The sequence below is a fragment of the Molossus molossus genome, unplaced genomic scaffold (assembly GCF_014108415.1).
Source record: "Molossus molossus isolate mMolMol1 unplaced genomic scaffold, mMolMol1.p scaffold_m16_p_12, whole genome shotgun sequence".
Taxonomy (NCBI): domain Eukaryota; kingdom Metazoa; phylum Chordata; class Mammalia; order Chiroptera; family Molossidae; genus Molossus; species Molossus molossus.
This window is the reverse complement of record NW_023425347.1, coordinates 73,215,811-73,238,304: the sequence shown is the minus strand read 5'-3', so window position 1 is coordinate 73,238,304 and position 22,494 is coordinate 73,215,811. Positions and strand designations below refer to the sequence as shown.

Sequence of the window (22,494 nt, the reverse complement as noted above, 5' to 3'; positions counted from 1 at the left end):
GAACACAGCTGATGGGGGAGGGAAGGGCGCTGCCAGCCCGGGGGCCAAGCCCCACAGCAGAAAGGACAGGGCGTGTCCAGGAGCACCAGGCACTCCCGAGGCACCGCAGCCGCCTCCACACATTCAAACTGGGACCCCTCCTCTCTTCAACTAGCTGCTCCATCTCACGTGCCAGGCTGGACTCCTCAGCCTGGTCCCGACGGCACCCTCGCTGTCTCCACCCTGTGTCCAGCACCCGCAGCTCCGCGGACTTGCTTTCCGATGTCCCTGTGGTAATGGTTCCTCCACACCACCGCCAGGCTCCTCTTCTCAGCCTGTCTGTGCAGCAGCCTCTGCACTGTCCTCCCGACTTTCTCCTCTGAACTCCACCTCCCCCACGAACCCAACACGCGCACGGACCCCAGTGACTGGGCTAAGACAAACGTGCAAATGTACCATAAGATCCTGCCGAGCCGCCACCTCTCGCAGGCCGACATGCAGACGTGAACTGATTGGGCCCCTCTCTCCCCTCACATCACCTTCTGAGCCAGACACAGAGCTACTGCTGTGACCTGACCCTGTTCTCTCGCTTCTCCCAGCCTCCGATGTTCTTTCCCCGCCTTCCTGTCCTTCAAGGCTCAGTTCTCCAGGGAGCCACGTTCTCTGGGAGTCTTCCCTGGCTGTCTCCCCCTAAACTAGAGAGTTGTCCCTTTTCTCGCCTCAAAGTCTAGATTGTAGACGCCAGCCTGCCATTCTCCCTCTGTGCACCTGTCTCCTTAACCAGGGCTGGGTCTTCTCACCTGTGTATTCCTAGGTCCCATGATGGGCCTGACACATGCTAGGTGCTTTGTTTTGTGGCTACGCGTGTGCAAGGGTCAGGGAGACACCCACCTACAACTAGGAAGGGTAGGGAAGTTAGGCCACTGTCCACTGTTGGCCCTGACTCTCCTGAGCCCCACCCTGCCTGCCCCAGAAATTCTCACTCTTCCTGGCTTCCCAAGAGGGAGCTATCATTGTCACCAACTGCTGGGCCATCGGAGGACCGCAGAACACCTCTCCATCCTGTAGTATGGGGAGAAATAATGTTTTTTTTTCAGCCTAGACAGGATTAGACTCTTCCATGATATTTCTTTTAAGAAAGTAGCCCTGGCCGGTTTGGCTCAGCAGTTAGAGCATCAGCCTGTGGTCTGGAGAGATCCAGGTTCGGTTCCCGCTAAGGGCACGTGCCTCGGTTGCAGTTTGTCCCCGGCCCTGGTTGGGTCGTGTGGGTGGCGACCACTCGATGTGTCCTTTTCATGTTGATGTTTCTCTCTCTCTCTCTCTCTCTCTCTCTCTCTCTCTCTCTCTCTCTCTCTCTCTCCCCCCCCCCCCGCCTCCCTCTCTATCTGAACAAAATATCAAAAAATGTCCTCGGGTGAGGATTAAAAAAAAATTAAAAAATAAAAATAAAAAAAGAAAGAAAAGGAGAATAGAAAACAGAGGCCTAGGAAATGGGGAAGGAGGAAGGTTCACATGGCACAAATGTCCAGAGCAGCTATTTCAGGCAAGGCCCCTGCCAGGCTCTCCTGGGAAGGATGCCCGATGAAGACTATGGTCCCTGCCCCCAGGGGCCATGCTTCAAAGGCAGTGGAGGTAGACAGTGCTCAGCCACCTGAGCATGAGTGGGAGGGTAGGAGCTGGGGCGAGGCAGGGGCAGGGCAGAAATGTCACTGCTTCCTCCATCACTAAAGCCTGCCTACAACCTCCCGCCTCCAGCTTGTTTGCCCAAAGCATCTCACAAAACCCCATGTTGGTCCACATTGTGACCAGCCGTCCACCAGCCCCTCCACCATCTCTCTCTAAAGCTGCCCCCTCCTCTCTTCATCTCCCTTCTGGTTACGATTCTGCAACCCATCATTTCAGCCACTCGACTGAGTCCTCTGTGCTTAGCTGCCCGCCCCTCTGGTGCCACTCTCCCAGAAAACCCCTCCAGGGACAAGCTCACACCTGCCTCACTGGGCCTCCGCCTCGCGCCTCCGGGGAGCGGTTATCAGAGAGCCCGCCACAGCCCGGTGTCACCAGGAACTCCTCATCACAGTCAACCGCAGAAGCTGGCTCATCAGTCAGCTCTCCCACAGTGACCCGCAAGTTCCCTGCACTCCCTTCACACCCCAGCAGCACCCCAACACCTCTCTCTGCAGGTGGCCCAGCCCTCCACCTGGGGAGAAATGCAAGCCCCACGGAGGGGAGCCTTCACATGGTTCCCACCAAATCCCTCCTTCTTACTCCTGTGGGCAATGACCTTGGCAGCCCAGCTGAGAATTTGGACTTTGTCCTTGGGACCCTGAGAAACGCAGGAAGAGTGCAGTCAGGGGAGTGGGTACTCTGACCAGAATAGGATTTGGGACTCACTGGCTGCAGCGTGGAACCAGGATTAGTTCTCCAAGAACAAGAACAAGAAGAAATGGCCCAACGGCCCCAGAAGAGTGATGTTTCCGCTGGCCCTGAGGGATGGGAAGTGCCCAGAACAAAGGAATAGCAGAAGGGTCCCAGGGCAAGAGAACATGGCTCCTTCGGGGAACTAGGAGGGTTTGTGTGGCTGACGGAGCACAGCTGGAGCACAGCTGGGAAGAGGCACAGAGTGGGGGGAGGCCCTGGGCCAGCCGGGGGCTCCAGCAGCTCCCCAGCAGGTGGCACAGCTTCGTGAGGCTGAGAGGAAGCCAGTAAGGGGTTGTCAGCAGAGGGATGGCCTGGTCAGAACTGTGCTTTATGACAATCATTCTGCCTGCGACAGAATTAACTGGAAGGGGCGAAAATGGAGGCAGGGAAATCAGTTGGCTGATTAATGCCATCGTCCGGATGCAAGATGGGGGAGGGACAAAGTGAAACACTGTAGATTCCACAGCTGTTCAGCAGCTGGACGGACAGGTCTTTGTGACTGACTATTGGGCTTATAAAGCCATCTGATAAGAGAGAAGGAAGAATGGACACAGGTTATGTTTGTGGGTTTTGTAGCAGGAAATTGAGGGAGGCCCTGACCAGTAACTATTATCTCTGTGTGGCAGAGGCCATTTAAAGAGCTGCCATGGAGACGGAGAGGGACTCGGCCAGGAAACGGCACGACTGCTGGAAGCTGTGAGGGCCCACAGGAAGCTGGAGGCCAGGTGTTCAGCGGGCGATGGTGGGGCTTTCTCAGGTGCACAGAGGCCGGCACCGGGTCCCAGGTGGTCCACCGGGAGTGTGCAATGCTGAGACAATGGGGCTCATAAACTGAGGCTATTGGAGGGAGGGGCTAACAAGCTCCTCCCTTGGGATTAAGACTGCTGTGGGAGGACCCACTGTGGGGGGCGATTGCCCTGGGGATGCCCACGGGCAAACGGCTAACCTTTGCAGATGCTGTCTCTGTTCCACTTGACTTAGATAATTCATTTAATCCTTCTAACAACACTGTGAGGCAAGTACTATTCTGATCCCCATTTTACTGAGAAGAAATCAGATAGAGCACTGAGGGAGTCAGTCACACCCAAGGTCACACAGCCCCTAAATGACAGCGCTGGGATTTGAATCCAGGGAGTCTCAGCTCTCAGTTCACCTGCTACTCTGCTGGGGCTTCTTTTTTTTTTTTTTTTTTATCCTCACCTGAGGATATTTTTCCATTTTTTGTACAGATAGAGTGGGAGGGAGAGAGAGAGAGAAACATCGACGTGAAGGGACACATCGAGTGGCTGCCACCCGCACGACCAACCAGGGCCGGGGACAAACTGCAACCGAAGTACGTGCCCTTAGCGGGAACCGAACCCGAGTCTCTCCGGACCGCAGGCCGACACTCTAACCGCTGAGCCAAACTGGCCAGGGCTACTGGGGCTTCTTAAACTTCATGTCTGTGGCCTGTATGACCCCTGCCTTTGGCCTCCACATATGAACAAGGGATCTGGCTCTGCTTTGGGGGTTGCCCTCTGCAGTCAGGTCTGGGTTGAGGTTCCCAGGACAGAGGAAGTAGTGGCAGGGGCTGGGGGAGGCAGGACAGGGTGCCAGGCCAGGGCAGAGGCAGGCTGGGGCCAGTGCCTGAGCCAGAGGAGGGCAGACTGGAGCCAGGTCTGGCTGAGTCCCAGGCCTCCCAGCAGGTTCCGCATCCCGGGCCCTTGAACCTGTGGACCCAGGCCATTTGCCCTGTTTGTGCACAGGGCCAGGCATGCGGAGCACAGTGGCAATGATTCCTCAGAGGAATCCACCAAGGCCTCTCAGGACAAGGTCCAAGGTACTCATGACCCAGGATCCTGCTCAGCAAGGCTTGCCCCACAGCAGGTTCTAAGAGGAAGTCCTCCCTGCCGACCCTGGCTGGGCGCTGGGCTCCAGAGAAGCAACTGCTCATCTGAGATCAGCCCCATACCTTCTCCTGGATCCCCCAGACACTCTGACTTAGGTCCCAAAGAATTCGTGCAAATGGGCCAGCTGAGCAGCTTTCAGGCCCAGAACTGCAGGCAGGACATCCCTCCAGGTGGGCCCTCAGGGGCGTTAGGTCAGGGGACAGACCCATGGAGATCGCAGCAGTTTTTCCCTTGGAGGCCAGGACATGTCCTTGGCCCCTTGGTTCTGCTGCTCTGAATCCTTCTCCAGGTCTCAGGTTGGGCAGGTATGGCCATCTCTGGACTCAGGAAAAATTGCTGGAGTCAGGACAGTGAGCACTGGGCTCCCCTGCTCCCTGGCTGCCTCTCCCCTGCCGACAAGCCCTTAGATGTCAGTGTTTCCCTACGCAGTTATCTGTGCCTTTCTACTCCGCTTCTATGACCTGATCACTCTGAGGGTCTCAGAGACCCTATGAGGCTGACTATCCCAAACCCATGTCTGCAGGGGGGACTTCTCCCAGGTGAGTCCCAGCTGCCCCTGGGCATCTTTCCCTGAAAATCCCACATCCGGCACTGAATCCTCATTCCCCAGAAACCTGCCCCCCCCCCCCAACTCCTCCAGCCATCAAGCCTGAAACCAGGGGAACTCCTTTGACTCCTTCCTGTCCCCACATCCGGTAGCCAAACTGCTGTCAGCTCCACCTCCTTCAGAAGTCTGGAATCTGTTCCCTGTGCCACACCTTAGTCACATCTTAGTCACCTATCTCTCTTGGTCTCTGCCCTCCAACCCACCGCGGTGCAGCATCCAGAATGACTTGCCCAAAAAGCTCCCAGACGAGCCTGGTTGCTCTGACTGGAGTGCAAGCTCTCTATCTTGGCACCAAAGTACTCGCTGATCTGGCCCACTCTTCAGCCTCATCACTGCCATGGGCACCCCTCAGACCCTACGGGCTGGCCCCAGGCCCCCTCGACCTCCCTGTGTCAGTCACCCCTCACTTTCCTTCTCTGCTGGCTCTTTCCTCAAAGGCTAACACGGTACCCTGGCTGGTTTGGCTCAGCAGTTAGATCATTGGCCCTCGGACCAAAGGGTTTTGGGTTCGATTCCAGAGCCACTGGTCACAACTGGCTGGACCTGTGGTGGATACTGGACCCAAACTGGGCCAATCAGATACTCTCGCCACAGTACTTGAAACTTAGAATCGAGAGTTTAGGAGTCCCAGGCATGGAGTCTCATTAATGCCCATAAATGACAGATCACTAGAGGTACTATGCCTGACCTCAGGCTGCTGGGACCACCTGCTTCCTGCCCTCCAGAGTCAGCTGTGCCTTTAAATCTGTGCAAAAGAAACAAAGAACCAAGGAAGCTTAATTGACTCCCTTGCCCCAATCTCCCCACCCTATTCTTCTCTTGTCAAGCTCTTGATCAAGTCTTTCACAATAGACTCCACTCCCTCACCTTTCACCTACTTATTCCTCAGCCCACAATAATTCAAATTTTACACATATTTATTTAGCATCTGCCTTGTGCAAGACTCTGAGGACACAAATAAGACATAGCCTGTGGCCTCAGGTAGCTCAGTCCAGCTGTAAGCCCAGGCAAGGAAGGGATAAATGCAAATTGCAATCAAGATAAAGGTAAAATGTGGCAAGGGTGATGGGAGAGGAGCTCACAGGGTTATGAGGGAGGGGCTCGGCCTGGGGATGTCCAAGCAGCACGTTCCAGTTCAGGAAAATAAAAATGAGCAATTTTTAATTTTTATTTGAAATGAAAACAGATTTATTAATACCTGTGAAAATTGGAATATATTACAACTATTTAGATTACCCACTTCATTGATAGAAAAAAATTTCAGTAAGAAACTTGGCACACTGATTTTCATCTGCTAAAATGTCATCATCTGGTATATAATAATAGTAGGGAAAGGCAAGAGGCCAAGAGAGCCCTTATTTCCATATTTAGGTCCTTGGTAGGCTTTATCCTGAGAACAGCAGGGAGCCATTGAGGGTTATTGAGCAAGAGAAGATCATTGTCATTTTGGTGGCTAGTGTTAGGGAAGGAAAAATTGCTCAACCCCTGGTCAGCCCTTAAACCCTAGCCACCTCCATCCCTGAGGTTCATGGTTCCCATGTGGTATTTACAATCCTTAAGCTGTCAAGCATGGGGTGGGGGGGTGTCCAAAGATCTTGGCTCAGAGGGAGAAGTGGTGCCTGCTACCTTCCGTCCCCAGCCCACTGGCACCAGGCTGAATGTAATTGTCCTCAATGAAGCCGTCATCATCCTCATCTTCACCCACCTCTGGACAGATCCCCTTCCTTGTTCCAGGCAGCGGGCGGTGCTGGAAGCTGGTGCGGTATTTGCGGCAGAGGTGGCACTTGGCAGCAAGTGCAATGAGGAGAGAAAGGACCACAGCTCCCAGCACAACCCCCACCAGCACAGGCCATGCCCGGGCCCCGACACCTGGTCCAGGGGACGTGGCTGATGCCGTGGGGAACTCTGAAGGCCCCACAATGGCTGCAGAGAAAGAGACAGCATTATGATCAGGGCTCCAGATAGGCTTCCTGGGGAGACCAAGAGTAGTGGTGGCAGGATCTTTCCCCCCAACCCCAGCATCTAAGGGGAAACCACCCCCCTCTTCAGGTTCCCTCTCACTGCCACTCACTTTGGTTTGCGTCACTCATGGAGTAGCTGGAAGACACCCGTGAGCCTCGGGCTTGGCCAGAAGAGCCCTGGCTCCAAGGAGATCCCCAGGTGCCAGGCAGCTCTGGGGCACAGATCCTGAAACATACAGGCACATGTGGCTGTCAAGGGTGGCCACAGGGTACGCACTGCAGGCCACACTCACAGCCGTGTTAGGGTGTTGCACAAACCCTGGAGACTAGACACCTGACCATAACCGGCTGTTCACAGGAGAAACGAGCTGAGAAATTGCCTATTTGTAAGGAAATACTGTACGGTCTAGCTCTGGAAGCGGCTAAAAAACCGAATCAATGCTGGAACTTATCCTGAGCACACCTCATGATGCAGGCACCAGGCACCGTGCTCACAGCAATCTGTGATGTGGGTGTAAACAGTGTCCTCTCTATAGATGAGGACTGAGGCCCAGAAGGGAAACTAACTCAGCCAAAGTTCCAGGACTTGAACCCAGGTCTTTGGCACCAAGGCCCAGAACCCAGTTTGCTATACTGTTTGATAAGCTGAGGATGGAAGGTGAGGGGCAGTCCTGGCTCCCAGAGGCTGGCAACAGCAATTGCTTAGAGGTAACGAGCCAAAGTGGAAAGTACACATGAAAGACAGTGCCAGTCCCCACCCAGGGCAGGGGGTCCCAGGCACAGCCAGGGCAGACCTGACCCCTCTGCTCCTTCATCAGGAGCCCTCATCAACCCACCTTTACCCTCAGCCTTTCAGGCACATCTCTGTCCCTTCACCTCTGCCCTCAAAGGGAGTAGCCAAATATAGAACCTGAATCAAGAAATCATCCAGCCCTGGCCAGTTTGGCTCAGTGGTTAGAGCGTCGGCCTGCGGTACAGCGAGACCCGGGTTCGGTTCCCGCTAAGGGCGCGTACCTCGGTTGCAGTTTGTCCCCGGCCCTGGTTGGTCGTGCGGGTGGCAGCCACTCGATGTGTCCCTTCACATCGATGTTTCCTTCTCTCTCTCTTCCTCTCTCTCCCTCCCGCTCTATCTGAACAAAAAATGGAAAAATGTCCTCGGGTGAGGAAAAAAAAAAAGAAATCATCCAGATGAGAATCACTAGGACTGGAGAGGATCTATAGAAGGATCATCTGAATTAAGAGAGTATCTGGAGGAAGATCATCTAGGCTCAGAAATACCTGGAGGAGGAGCACCTGAATCAGAGGAGTGGGGGGAGCAACTGAATCTGGGGTGTATTTAGAGAAAGAGCACCTAGGTTAGGGAAGTATCTGTTGGAGGACCAGCTAGAGTTGGAGATTATCTACAGGTGGAGTACCTGAAGAAGAGGAGTACCTGGGGAGGAGTAGCCAGGCTAAGAAAGCACCTAGGAGAGACACACCTAGTTTAGGGGAGCATAGTCTTTTATACTGATAACTTTATTTTTTTTATAATGTGCTGACTTTCTGGATACACTTAAAAGGATAAACAGTCCTTTCAGTGCAGAGGAAAAAGAACAGACATTACTCTAGCCCAGAGTCAAAGCCATACACTGATACCTTAACAAGATCTTCCCTCCTCACCGACAACTTGTCCCAGGACCCTCTGGATGACCCCCTTCACTGGCCTACCCCATAAACTACCCGTCAGAATTGGGCAGCTCCCTGGGGGCAAAGATTGGGCTGATTAACCTGGGTCCTAGGACTGCCAGAGAGCTTGGCATTCGGCTGCTCAGGGCTAGTGTACGGAGTTGAGTGAGGGAGCAGAGAGTGCGCGTGGGGTGGGGGTGGGGCCGCGGACAGGAGAAAGGGGAGGTAAATGAATAACATTCAGTGGGTGCCTACGTGGGCCCCACACTATGCACTGGGTCCTCAAAAAATAAAATGTTGTTAAACTGAAATGAACTGAATTCAATTTGACCTTTCCTTTACTCCTATTCCTTTAATTCTGCCCTGTCCCTGTGAATTCTTCCCAAGGACACATACCCACACCCACAGGCTGTCACCCCACCCCCTCAAGTCACTTTTCTTCCAACAAACACATGTGCCCTCTGATTTTCACAGACATACACACTCACCCTGATCTGAGGAGCCCCGGGGATTTGTTATCCCCCCTCTCAGCCCCCCAATTCTTCCCCCTGCTCCCCACCTGTAGGAGCTGCCTGGAGGAAGCTTCCGGCTGGGGCCAGCAGGCAGTGGGCGGGGCAGAACTGCCGCTTGACACACCTGGGGACGCAGCAGGTGGGGCTGAAGCTGCAGGTGAGGGCGGAGGGCTGGGCAGCAGGCAACGCCCACATCTGGGAGGCCTACCTACATCTTCCCAAGCCGGTGCAGAGAACCTTACTGCGCAGGCCTCACCCCCCCTCCCCGAGTACTGCGGGGAGGGGGTTGGGCCAGTGCAGGTAGGATCCTGGGAGGGAGGGGGTGGTCCAACGGACACCTAAGTAGGCTGCCGCTCTGGCAGGCGGCCCTGAGCAATGAATTTCCGGTGACAGGTACAAAGTCCAGAGTTGAACGGGGAGCTTTGCAGGCCTGTGAAGGTGGTGGGCCGGAACGGGAGCCAGGGGGGTTAGGCACTCTACCCAGGCAAAGCCAGAGGGGCCTAGAGACTCAAAATTGCCTGCAAATGTATGTGTGCGTGTGCGTGTGTAGAGGGGATGTGGAGGTCAATAGGGAGTGTGAGTTCAGAGGTCTTTTGGGGAGTGTACATGTGTCTTTGGGGGGTTATGGTGTGTGTGAGTGTTTACCTGGGTAGAGGGTCCAAGCCTTGATCTGGATCCCAAGGATCCTGTGACCCACAAATCTAGGCTCTGAAGCTCCCTTTTGTTCTACTCCTGGCCCTTGACGACCCCGTTGGGATCCGGAGTCTCGCTTTCGCTGAGCCCTCGGGCTACCCGGCAGGCCCCACCTCCTCCATGCCCTGTGCCCCGTTTATCACAGCATTTCTCTATCTGCATTGTAATCATTTCTTCCTGTGCTGCCTCCCCCATGAGCCCAGGAGCTCTCCCAGGGTGGAGCCATGTTTTGCACGTCTCTGGGTTGCCAGTACTTGGCACAGGGCAGGCTCTCAGTGAATATCTAAGGGAGGAAGGACTGCATGAGCTTTGCAGGTACAGGAGTTCACGGAACCCTCAGGCCACAACCCGAGCAGGGACTGTGCCCAGGGGTGGCCAGTGGGGCAAGCCAGAACTGCGGCTGCAAAGGGGAGGCCCTTGCAGGACCTTGGATATCTTAGCATGGAATCGGAACCCTTACTACCAAAGGCTCCTTCCTACTTCTCCCCTCATCCTGCCTACCTTTCATACTCTCTCCTCCACCCACACCAAACTGTTCTCTACTCCGGAACCCACCATGCTCTCATCTCCCAGGCTCTACATGCCCCGTTCCTGGGACCCCTGATTCCCAGCCCTCACCTCCAGCCCCTCCCCCAACTTGTCCATCACCCACCTGGCTGTTTTCCTCCCAGACCTACTCATCATTCAGACCGTAGTTTAGGTGCCTCTTTATATAGAAAGCCTTTCCTTACCCTCCCCAGTCGGGGTCCTCCTCCCCCCCTCTGTGCCCCCCCCCCCCCCGCAGTCCTGGCACTTCCCCACTGCCCTGACCACACGGTATTGTGATACTCTCTTTATTTGGCAGGGCCTCTTATGAGCCTGGAAACTCTGGGGGTAGGGTTTGCATCTATCTCATTCCCGTTCAAATCCCCAATATCTAAAACGGCAACAATAAATCCTTCTGAAATAAATGAATGAGCTCTGCTGGTGTGGCTCAGTGGGTTGAGCACCCTCCCATTGGACTGAGAGGTCCTGGTTTGATTCCTAGTCAGGGCACATGCCCAGGTTGCAGGCTCCATCCCCAGTAGGGGGCGTGCAGGAGGCAGCTGATCGATGTTTCTCTCTCTCTCTCTCTCCCCCTTCTTCTCTCTCTAAAAAAAATTTTAACTTTTTTTTTTAAAGAAATGAATGAGAAGTGAATACTACCTGGGATGGGATAGTGGAGTTAGGAAGCTTGGGGGTTTTGCTTTGATTTGAAGCAAGGAAACCATGGGATTCAAAAGATACTCATTGAACACCTACCATGTCCCGGGCCCTGTGCTGTTTTTTGTTTTGTTTTTTTAAATTAAGGTATTAAGGTATTCATATAGCATAACCTAATTCACATCACAAAAAAACTCACCATTTTAGCACACAATTTAATGGCATTTAGAACATTCACTGCGTCTAGTTCTAAAATATTTTTATCACACCAAAAGGGTGCACCCTGCCCATTAAGCGGTCACTCCTCATTCCCCCACCCCAGGTCCAGCAACCTCAAATATGCTTTCTGTCTCTATGGATTTGCCTGTTCTGGACATTTCATGCACATGAAATCATATCTCTTCCAGTTTTTTAAGGAACAGTTTCATTTAATCCTCATAACTTCACTATTAAATATTGATTAGCCCTGTACCAGATGAAGAAAATAAAACTAAGAAATAAAATTTTGCCCTGGCCGGTTTGGCTCAGCGGTTAGAGTCAGCCCGCGGACCAGAGAGTCCTGGGTTCAGTTCCCACTAAGGGCATGTATCTCGGTTACGGTTTGTCCCCGGCCCCAGTTGGGGTTGTGTGGGTGGCAGCCACTTGATGTGTGTCTCTCTCACATCGATGTTTCTCTCTCTCTCTCTCTCCCTTCCTCTCTACCTCCCTCCCTCTCTCCCTCCCTCTCTGTCTGAAAATAAATGCAAAAATGTCCTCGGGTGAGGATAAAAAAAAAAGAAATAAAAATTTTATATGTATTTTTGTTGATTTTAGAGAAAGAGAAAGAGAGGGAGAGAGAGAAAAACATATCAATTGGCTGCCTCCCGGCACTGGGCATCAAGCCCACAACCCAGGCATGTGCCCTGACCAGAAATTGAACCAGCGACCTCTTGGTGCAAAGGACGTTGCCCAGCCAACTGAGCCACACCAGCCAGGGCCCATAAGAAAGAAATTTGCATGAAGTCCCACAGAAGAAAACAAGTAAAGGCCTGTTCATCCATCACAGTCATTTATTCCATGAGTATTTACTGAACACCCAACACAGAGCCGCAGCCAGCCCACAGGCATGCATTAGAATGTAGCAGAGGACAACCTGTTGGGTGCCGCACAGCACGGACAGCAGAGAGCAGGCTAGATGTCAGCACCCACTGCAGCCTGGAGCTCTGGAGCCGTGAATAACCTTCACGACCTTCCATGGCAGCCCTGAAAACCACGTGGCAGGCACTGTGCTCACTGACGGGGACAGAGGTCCCGCTGCCATACAGCTTTCATTCTGGTGAGGAAGACAGACAATACACAAGTGAAAAATAAGTAGGATCATTCGGATAATGGCTAGTGCTAGGAAGAAAATAAAAAAGCTGTAGGTGATAGGGAGCTGTGGAGGGGAAGAGGGGGTGGTGAGCTGAGACCTGAGTGAGCGTGAGATGGCAACCCTGTCTTTCTGGGGAAGAGCAGTCCAGAAAGAGGAACTGGCCAGGACAAAGACAGAGGCAGGGCATGGCTGGCTCCTTCCCGCAACACAGGAGGCTGGCTGGCTGGAGCCATGGGAGGGGCTGCACTGGGAGGCCTGTCAGCTCACCTGGAGCCTCCTCAGGTCCTTCCCTCCACAAGATGGGAGACCACTGACGATCCGAGCGGAGGATGAGGGACTGTCCTTCTTTGGCTTCTGTGTAAAGAATGAACTAGAGGAGGCCAGGGTAGAAGCAGGAAGGCCAGTTAGGAAGCTGCTGCTATCATTCAGGAGAGAGGGACTGTGGCGAGAGGGTGCTCGGGCAGGAACGGGGAGAAGTGGTCAGATTCTAGATATATTTTGAAAGTGAAGCCTACATGACCTGCGGACTGGATGTCGGCTTTGAGAAAAAGAAAGGGACCAAGAAGAACTCCAAAGTTTTGTCCTGAGCAGCTGGTAGGATGGAGTTGTCATTTACTCAAGGGGAAAACTCCAGAAGGGACAGATTTGGACGGGCAATTAGGATGTCATTCTGGACATGTTAGATGTGACACACCCATAGCATCCTAAGTAGGCAGTAGCATAAATTTGGCTGGAATGCAGAGGGAGACAAAGGCTAGAAATATAAATTTGGGAAGCAGCAAAATGGGGGTGATTTTTAAAACCAGTCATCTAGGTGTAGAGAGAGAGCAAGACTGAGGCTGAGCCCCAGAGCACAGTGGGGGAGGAGGTGAACTGGGGAGAAACAGGAAAGGAGACTGAGGCTTGGCCAGCAGCATGGTGGGAGCAGACATGCGAGAGAGGTGTCCTAGAGGCCAGAGAAGAAAGTATTTCGAGGGCAAGGGCTTGGTCAGCTACATCAAATGCGGGTATTAGGTCAACTGAGATATAGATTGAGAAGTGACTTTGAAATTGGCCACATAGAGGTCACTGGTGACTTGTCAAGAGCAGTTTCATTGGTGTTGGGGACAAATGCCTGACTGGAGCAACACACCAAATATGGGAGCAGAGAAAGCGGTGACCACTTCTTCATATAATTTTGCTATAAAAGGAGCAGAGAGGCCCTGGCCAGGTAGCTCAGTTGGTTAGAGCATTGTCCTGATACTCCAAGGTTGCAGATTCAATCCCCAGTCAGGGCACATACAAAAATCAACCAATGGCCCGGCCAGTGTGGCTCAGTGGTTGAGTGTCAACCCATGCACCAAGATGTCGCCGGTTCAATTCCTGGTCAGGGCACATGCCCAGGTTATGGGTCTGATCCCCAGTGGGGGGCATGCAGGAGGCGGCTAATCAATGTTCTCTCTCATCGATGTTTCTAGCTCTCTCACTCTCTCTCTCCCTTCCTCTCTCTCTAAAATCAATAAAGAAAAAAAAAAGAATCAACCAATGAATGCAGAAATAAGTGGAACAACAAATCTATGTTTCTGTCTCTCTCTCTCTCAAATCAATAAATAAAATTAAAACTAAAAAAAGTGGTGCAGGGTCCGGCCAGTGTGGCTCAGTGGTTGAGCATCGACCCATGCACCAAGAGGTCGCCGGTTCAATTCCCATTCAGGGCACATGCCCAGGTTGTAGGCCCGATCCCCAGTTGGGGGGGCATGCAGGAGGCGGCCAATCAATGCTCTCTCATCAATGTGTCTATCTCGTTCTCTCCCTCTCCCTTCCTCTCTCTCTCAAAATCAATAAAGAAAAAAAATATATTTTTTAAAAGTGATGCAGACACCAGAGGTGGGGATGCAATCACGGGGAGGATTTTTCAAAGGCTAGGAGCTGTTATACCATGTGTGTATGCTGGCCAGAATAACCCAGGGGAGAAAGAAAATCGATGATGCAGAAGGAAGGAAAAGGGACACTGGGGGTGTGAAGTCCTGAAGGCATCAGTGGTGTGGGATCAAGTGCCCAGGCGGACGGCTGACCTTGGGCAGGAGCAGGAGGAGTCCCTCGAGGAAGGTGGAGCACGCAGGTGAAATGATGGGAGCCGTAGGAAGTTTTCTCCCCATGGCTTCTGTTTCTCCTGAGGAATAGGAAGCAGGGTCACCAGCTGAGAGTGGGATGGGCAGAGGTTTGGGGGTTTGAGGAGAGAAAGGAAGGTGTGAATTGGTCATCCAGAGCCCGCCAGTATGTAGCACCTTGGGGTGAGCAGTCAGTAGGAATGTTAAGTGTCCTTGTTTTCTAGCCACTCCAAGTGCAGGTGGGAGAATGGAGAGATTTAACCAGGACGGGGATTTGCCAGGCAAATCTGATGAGGGCAGGAAGGGGCAAGGGAGCCAGATTTGTAGACAAGGACGGGGTTTCCATAATGCCCAGGAGATCTGGGCCCAGTAAAGAGGGGAGTGAGGACAGGGCGGGGAGGTGTGAGGAGCACTGAAAAGGTGGTAGGATCGATGAGTTTTAGGAGCACTTGCTGGTGGATTAGAGAGAGTAAATAGGAAGTGGTGAGCAGATGGTGGTGTATGGAAATGGAGGTCCCAGAGGATGCAACTCCTGATAAAGACAAGCCCAGGAAGCCAGGCTCAGTGGATTATCCCATCGTCATCCCATCGACAGAGAGGTCCAGGCTGGATTCTTAGTCAGGGCTCATGCCCCAGTTGCAAGCTCAATACCCAGTAGGTGCCGTGCAGGAGGCAGCCGATCAGTGTTTCTCTCACACATCTATGTTTCTATCTCTTGCTATAAAAATCAATGAGAACAAAAAAAAGATAAGCCCAGAGATATGACCCATGGAGTGGTTCTGAGGTGGGACCTACAGACAGTGGGGGCTTTACCATTATCTGAAGCATGTGATTGACTCAACCTTCCTCATCAGAGGTCTCATGATAACATGCTAATAACTCTACCAGTAAATGGCAGAGTCAGGATTCGAACCCAGGTCTTCTGACTCTAGGTCCAGCATCTTTCCAGTTATATATCCCAACTACATCCCTCTGCTCTGTTCAACTAAAAAATGTTAACATCCATTTATGTTAACATGGCTGAAAGTCGTTTTGTAAGTAAGGTTTTCCTGAGCCAAAATTGCCAGTCAAAAGACTGTTGTTGGGGCATGGAGTCTAAAGCAACAGCAGCATGGCTGCGCAGCAAAGACAGCACGCCCTCCTTCCCAGAGCTGTGCAGGCCTTTCGTGCATCAAAGAGGGGAGGGGGCGAAGGGGGCCGTCCGAAGAAGTTACCTGAGCTATAGGCAAACGGGTGGCAGAAGCTCTGGAATCGCTCCGTCTACACGAAGAATGTCCTACTGGTTGGCTGGGGCGCCAGTCCAGAAAGCCCTCCTGTAAACAAGTGGGGAGGGGAGGGGTGCTCCTGGATGACTAGAAAAATCTGGAAATAGCCACCTGGAAATACATCCAGAATTCCAACAGGAATGTGAGAAGTCTTTTGTTAGACAGTCAGCAGCCGTTCATAGACTAACTCTTTCTCTCACTCTCTGGCCACTGTGAATTAATTTAGAACATCTCAGAATTTTTTTTCTTCTCAGCTCCTAGGAGTAAAATTTGCAATCAAGGTACTCGATTCCTCACAATTATTTGGAGTGACAGGCAACAATCACTGCCTTTCAAATATAATCAAAGAAAATATATCTCCCGAAGGAAATATTGCAGAGCAAGCCAAAGAAGGTGTCTGGGTCCCACCTCCCTAACAATTCCTTTTCCATCTGACCCAACCCCTCCCTGTGGCAGACTGGGGGTCTTAGCCTTGGGGGGTGTTGTAGTCCCCTTTTGAGAAGCTGATGAGAATAAAGAAATGCATATGTACATCCAGTCTCAAATATGCTCGCAGGCCTGGCATGTAGTAGGTGACCAATAAAAACGTATCTGATGAATGATTAGATTTCCAGGGGGCTCACTTGCTCCCTCCAGGTTAAGAACTGGTGTTAACCCTTTACACTCTGAGTGTAGGAGCCTCTCTTCTTTTGTAAACAGGTGCCCCTTTGAATAGGTAGAGGACCTCTTTTCTTCAAAAGCCTCTGGAGGGAGGCTGCCCATGTTCTGTATCTAGTCACTTCCAGCCTTCTGGAGATGAGTCAGCACTTCCTCAGGACACCCCTCATTCCTCCTCCTTTACTCAGCCCCCACCCTCCCCGGAGGCTGGTCTTTCCCCACTCCTGGCCTGCCATTGGTGACATCTGGAGATGCCCCAGCATTCAGAGCCTGCCGGAATGAGTCCCAGAGGGGACTGGGCTTGAAGCTTGGTAAAAACAAGCCCTCTGACCCACCACCACTGAGAAGGCACCATTCTCTAAGGTACACTCACAGGTCACATCCCTAGACCCGAGACTAAGGAAGTGCCTGGAGATTGCAGCTTCTAGGGTTTCCCCACTTCCTCAAGGTGGACGCGTCTGTCAGGTGTCCCATGAAGGCCTGAGGGAGAGCTCACCAAGCCTCACCTCCCCAAACACACCGCCCTGAAACCCCAGTATAATTACCTCATAGGGTTACCACATCAGATCCGGCATCCAGGTTTATGGGACAACTTCGGCCCAAGCCACCAGCTCCATCTTGCCACCTTGGATATATGATCAGACACCATGTGCCCCTAGTGTGACGAGGTAGCAGTCTGTGCCCCCTCCATGCTCAGTTATCTCTGGGGTAACTGGTCCGGGAGAACAGAGCTCAGCCGACCTGGCAGGAAACTACCACACTCTCTCCTGAGGGATGTCATGCCAGGCAGGTGGCCAGAGGTGGCAGACCATCTGGACAGAACGGCCCCATTGCGGTGCCCCCTCTCAGTCCTGCCGCCCCACATAATAGGGATGGTCATCTCTCCCACATTCTCGCTCTCTCATGGCGATCGGAAAATTCGTTGCCTACCTGGACTTGGGGCGTTCCTCTGGTGGCAGGCACCACTAAACCTGGAAGGAGCCCACTCCCGAGTCTTGTCGCACCAGCTTCCCTTCCTCAGGGTGGAGGCAAGAATGAGATGGAAAACCCCAATATGCCTTCCGGTGAAAAGGGTTAACGACAGGGCGAGAGCGGGGGGCCCTGCCTTCAAAAGTTGCCCGATCATCCTTGTGTCAGATGAATGAATCATGGGTTCATTGCCCTGTCGCTACGTTTCATCCTCAGACATTAAAAGTGAGATTGATCAACCAGGGAGCAATCCCCGTGATTCACCCAGGCTGTGGATCCTGCAGGAATGTGTGTCTGTGGCCTGGGGTGGCAACTTTCCCTCATAAGATGTGCTTTGTATTCTAAGTAGTCTTGCTGTTTGAAGCAGAAAAACAATGAGTCATTTGTGGCCTATGTGACTGGTTCTAGGATTTCGGAGTGACCTGGGGTGAAGCAAGGACCTGGTGTACCTTAAAGGCAAGGCGCCCTGAAAATTGGTGCCTGCCCATCTCTGCTGCTCCATCTTTGCCTTTTAAAGGCCCCCACTCAATCATAACACAGCACAGAGCTGAGCTTATTATGTTTCCAGAATAAAATCTCTAATACTTTCTAAGTATATAACCATACGCTTTCTTAAATCATTTTTAAGAGTTTGGGGATGACATTCATAGCAGCCCTCCTATAAATGCTGGCAGAGACTTTTAACCTGTTTCCATCTAGGTCGAACCATCTAGCAGGCCTGTTACGGATCAAATTGTCTGGGGTCAGAGTTGAGCTCCACTTGATTATTCTTAGAAAGCATCGATTTCCTCATCTGTAAAATGAGGGTAATAATAATAAAACCTTCCTCAAAAGGCAGAAGTATCCACAAGGTGTCATGAACACCTCTTCCTGGCACTTGTAAATGTTCAATAACTGTTATTCGTTACAACTGAGGTATGTGGCTGCTCTTCACATGACTTCTGCTTGCATTATCAGGTCCATTGCATTCTGATCAAGGTCAGTAAAAATCTGTCCTGTTTTAAGTAGGTCCTGAGCTTTAAACTGTCTGAGCCCTCGTGAGGTGTTGATTCCAGCTTCTGGCCTCACGGGTTCCTTGAGGGTCAAATGGCCTTTGTCAAGCAGGTTGCATAAAAGGGAATTTATTCAAAGCTTTGTTGGATTAACTGGGGCTTCCTTTACACAAGGGCTTGTTTTCAGAAGCTTTCTTTTCCCAACAAGGAAAAAGAACACAATGGATTCCAAGTAATCTACAGTTCTCATCACAGCTTGTCATGAACACCTGGCACATCTTTGGGCCCCCAGTGAAAACACACACTCGCTCACTCGCTCACTTCGGGAACGGAGCTGCAACCTGACGTTCCAGAGCATTCGCTGTGGAAGTGTTTCCCGGAAGAACAGCAGAAAGTGTTTTTGAATGGACATATGGCTTTAGTTGCTACTGAAGTTAAGTGAAAGAAAGTACCATTGTTACCTACTATTAACCTAAAAAAAAAAGGAAAAGTACTACTTTTCTTTTTATTTTCCTTTGCTGATCAACATGAGCAATGATTTATTGGTAAAGTCGATTTCAGGCAAAGACCCTTGGACTTAGGAATTGAGTTAACATGTTGCTTATTTCAACCAAAAAAAGAGATTTGTAATATTGTTTGGGCAACATTTTACTTGCTTCTTCAAAAAACAATTGTGACAAACAGTAGAAAGAGTTACAGCACTTATGAAACATATAAAGACACCCGCATTTGGGGTTTCACATAACAAAGAAATATCTTAAATACTTTTCAAAATATTCTAGGAGCCAAGACACAAGGGCATGCTTTAGAAGAACACAGGAATGTAATGGGGGAGGGGGAAGCATATTGGAACTACCCATTTCCTTTAAAATCACTGAGGAAAACAAAGCAGCATTCAACTTCACATACTGATGTTACAGTTTCTATAGAATAGCTTGACTTAACTCTGAAAAGCAAAGATAGAACTCTCACTTTTTAAAAATTTTCTTTATTGCTTTTAGAGAGAGGGGAAGAGGAAGAGAGAGAGAGATAGAAACATGGAAGAGAGAGAACATCGATTGGCTGCCTACTGCATGCCCCCTGCTGGGGATCAGGCCCACCACCTGGGCATGTGCCCTGATCGGGAATCAAACTGGTGACCTCATGGTGCATGGGTTGATGCTCAACCACTGAGCCACACCAGTCAGGCAGAACTCTCACTCTTTGAGAAAGAACTGCGTGGACACCCAGGTAGTCCACCCTCATCCGCAGGCTTCCTTGGGAGGCGTCTGTGCTTCTTAGAAGAGGATCCATTTGACACTTCTATTCAGACGGACTTGACATCAATTTTGAGGGGCAATGTGGAGAGCTTAATTGTCTTCCCCTATTTGTCCATGGATTTTATGTATTCCTAATCTGTAATGTGAATTATAAATATTTTTGACATTGGTCTCTTACTTTTGCCGCTCAAGTTTTTGTTTTTTTGTGTTCTTTGTTGTTGTTTTTTTTAAAAAAATTTGTAGTAAATGTTATTAATCTTTTATTTTAAGGCCTGTGGATTTTGAGGCTTAGTTGGAGAGGTCACTCCAAAGTTACAAGGTAATTCACCCACATTTTTTTTTCTAGTTCTTTTGTGGGTTTTATTTTTTTGTTTAAATCTTAGACCCATTTGGAATTTATCTTTACATGATGTAAAATATAGACCCAACTTTATTCTTTATAGACAGGTACCAGTTGTTGAAGCATCATTTATGAAAAAGACCAACTTTCCCCACTAATTTGAAATGCCACTTTTTATGTACACTAAATTCCTCCGTGCATTTGGGTCCACCTTCTGGTTTTCCTCTTCTGTTGGTCTGTTTGGTGGCAGTACCACATTGTTTTAATGACTGACACTTCATATATAATATGTTTTATGTCCTGGCAAATATTGCTGTGAAATAAATCACTCCACAACTTAGTCATTTAAAACAATGATTGCTTTCGTATATCTCACGGTCTCCGTAAGTCAGGAATTCAGGGACATCTCGATGGGAAGTATCTCTTTCTCCTTCCGCAGCTTCAACATTTCTTTTTCTTTTTGGGCGGAGCAGAGTTTAGGAAAAAATCAAGTTTTCTTCTCTTTACTTGGATTATTGGCTAGGTACAGAGAGTTGAATCAAATTGGGTTTTAGGAATATCTATGGATTTCAAATGCTCTTGCTAACTTGGTACCATTTTTCTGGCAATAATTGAGAGCCAGTTAGTTTTTAAATTTCAAATGTAGTTGTCCAGTGCCTTTGACTATATGATCATTTCATTTACTTGAATTGTTTACGAATAAGTGAAACCTGATGCCCTGGCTGGTGTGGCTCAGTTGGTTGGATGTCCTGTACACCTAAAGGTTACTGGTTTGACTCCAGGTCAGGGCACATGCCCAGGTTAAGGGCTTGATCCCTAGTAGGGGGCATGCAGGAGGCAGCCGATTGATTGATTGATTGATTGATTGATCCTGTTTTGCTCCCACATCAATGTTTCTCTCTCTCCCTTCCTCTTTCACTAAAACAATCAATTAAAAAATCTTTTTTTAAAAAATGGAAAGAAACCTGACATTTCTAAATTCACCACTGGAGTGGATTTTATTTTTCTTTTTTATTTTTATTTTTATTTTTATTTTTTTAATCCTCTCCTGAGGACATTTTTCCATTTTTTGTTCAGATAGAGTGGGAGGGGGAGAGAGAGAGAGAGAGAGAGAGAGAGAATCATCGATGTGAAAGGAACACATCGAGTGGCTGCCACCCGAATGACCGACCAGGGCCAGGGACAAACTGCAACCGAGGTACGTGCCCTTAGCGGGAATCGAACCCGGGTCTCTCGGGACCGCAGGCCAACACTCTAACCGCTGAGCCAAACCGGCCAGGGCGGATTTTATTTTTCTTGACAGTGTATAAAATTTTATGAACTTGTCCCTCTTACTTCCAAAGCTTCAACATTTTTTGATGTGGTCTGTGTGTGTGAACTAGTCTAGGCTTCCTCTCAGCATGGAAGTTGGACTGTTCACGTGGCCGCTCAGAGTTTCAGTGTAAGTGCGTCCAAGAACAAACTAGAAAACGCCTCACCTTTCTGACCCACACAGCATCACAGCCTGCATTCACCTGAGGACGAGTCAGGGCCATCCCGCTCCAAGGAGAGGAGACACGACCCCTCCTCTCAGTGGGACAAATGTTAAGGTCACATTGTAAGAAAACATGTGGCACAGAACAGACTGTTGTGGCTGATGGGAGAAAATACAATTTTCCATATTTTACTTTCTGATAGGGCTGGCACATCCTTCGTTGATCTATTTTAGAGTTTCCTTGGCTACTCTTACCAGGAGAAACCTCTACTCTCTGATACTTGAGGTGAATTCACTGATAATTGTGTGTTAACCTTTTACCATTTTCTTTCCTTTTTTTTTTTTTTTTATTTGGTAGGGCAGGAAAATATAACATTTTTTCATTTTCAGAAAGTACATTTAGGTCTAATTATGGATATGCTCTTATCATCAGATGTGATTCACTTCTGCAAGTATGCTTTTAAAAAGCCAAACGATAAGCATGAATGTTGTGTTTGGTTGGGGAAAGGTTGGTTCTGAGATAAAAGCACTGCCCTGGCCCGTGAGGTAATGAGTTAGAGTTGGAGACATCCTTATGCATTCAAGTTTAGCTTAATATAAATTGTTAAACAAATAAAGATTTACAGATGCAGTGTATATGCACGCGTTGGTATAAACATAGCTTTCCTTGCTCTGCCAGCTAAGAGGGCCTGAGAGCAATGGCACGATCACACCTGGCAGCCTGCTTTTGGTTTCTGTGTTATTTCCAGAAGAAACCAGAGGTCCTCAGAGAGATGGCTGGTTCTGGGGTTGGAGCAGGAAATCCACGAGATGAGCCTGGAGTATCTGGTTAGTGCCAGGAGGTGAGGGCATGCTGAAGAACAGACAACAAACCTGCCTTGGTGGGAACATGTCAAAGGTCCACAAGAGCCAACTGAAAGGTCACCAATGGCCCAAACTGGGACAATATGAGCAACAAAATAGAAGCTGAGAAACTGTCACGCTAAGAAGAGCCTAAGGAGACATGACAACTAAATGTAGTATGGTATTGTGGATAAGACGCTGGGACAGAAAAAGGACATGGGGGGAAACTGAGGAAATCTAAAGAAACTATGGACTCCATTAATAATAATGTGTCAATAATGGTCCATTACTTAGGACAAATATATCAGACTAGTAAAAGTTGTTAATAACGGGGGAGACTGGGTGTGG

At 50.1% G+C, this 22,494-nt stretch overlaps 1 protein-coding gene, 1 long non-coding RNA gene and 1 other non-coding gene across 4 annotated transcripts; all 3 read right to left on the bottom strand.

Moving 5' to 3' along the window:
- Positions 1–6,134: 6,134 nt before the first annotated feature.
- Positions 6,135–9,120, bottom strand: CUNH1orf210 (chromosome unknown C1orf210 homolog). Its single transcript, XM_036257117.1, has 3 exons — positions 9,079–9,120; positions 6,965–7,080; positions 6,135–6,816 (listed from the first exon to the last, which is right to left on the bottom strand). The coding sequence occupies exons 2-3, from the start codon at positions 6,981–6,983 to the stop codon at positions 6,494–6,496; spliced, it is 342 nt and encodes a 113-aa protein (XP_036113010.1). The 5' UTR covers positions 6,984–7,080; positions 9,079–9,120; the 3' UTR covers positions 6,135–6,493.
- On the bottom strand, positions 8,382–8,497 carry LOC118627410. The gene has a single exon (XR_004959155.1). It is a non-coding gene; the product is annotated as a small nucleolar RNA SNORA22 (small nucleolar RNA).
- A 2,828-nt stretch (positions 9,121–11,948) lies between the features above and the next one.
- On the bottom strand, positions 11,949–17,335 carry LOC118627134. Of its 2 annotated transcripts, none has more exons than XR_004959016.1 (6): positions 17,200–17,335; positions 16,815–16,894; positions 15,562–15,660; positions 14,312–14,409; positions 12,525–12,627; positions 11,949–12,218 (listed from the first exon to the last, which is right to left on the bottom strand). It is a non-coding gene; the product is annotated as an uncharacterized LOC118627134 (long non-coding RNA). The 2 variants fall into 2 exon arrangements; XR_004959015.1 differs by having other exon boundaries at positions 12,525–12,611.
- Positions 17,336–22,494: the final 5,159 nt, after the last annotated feature.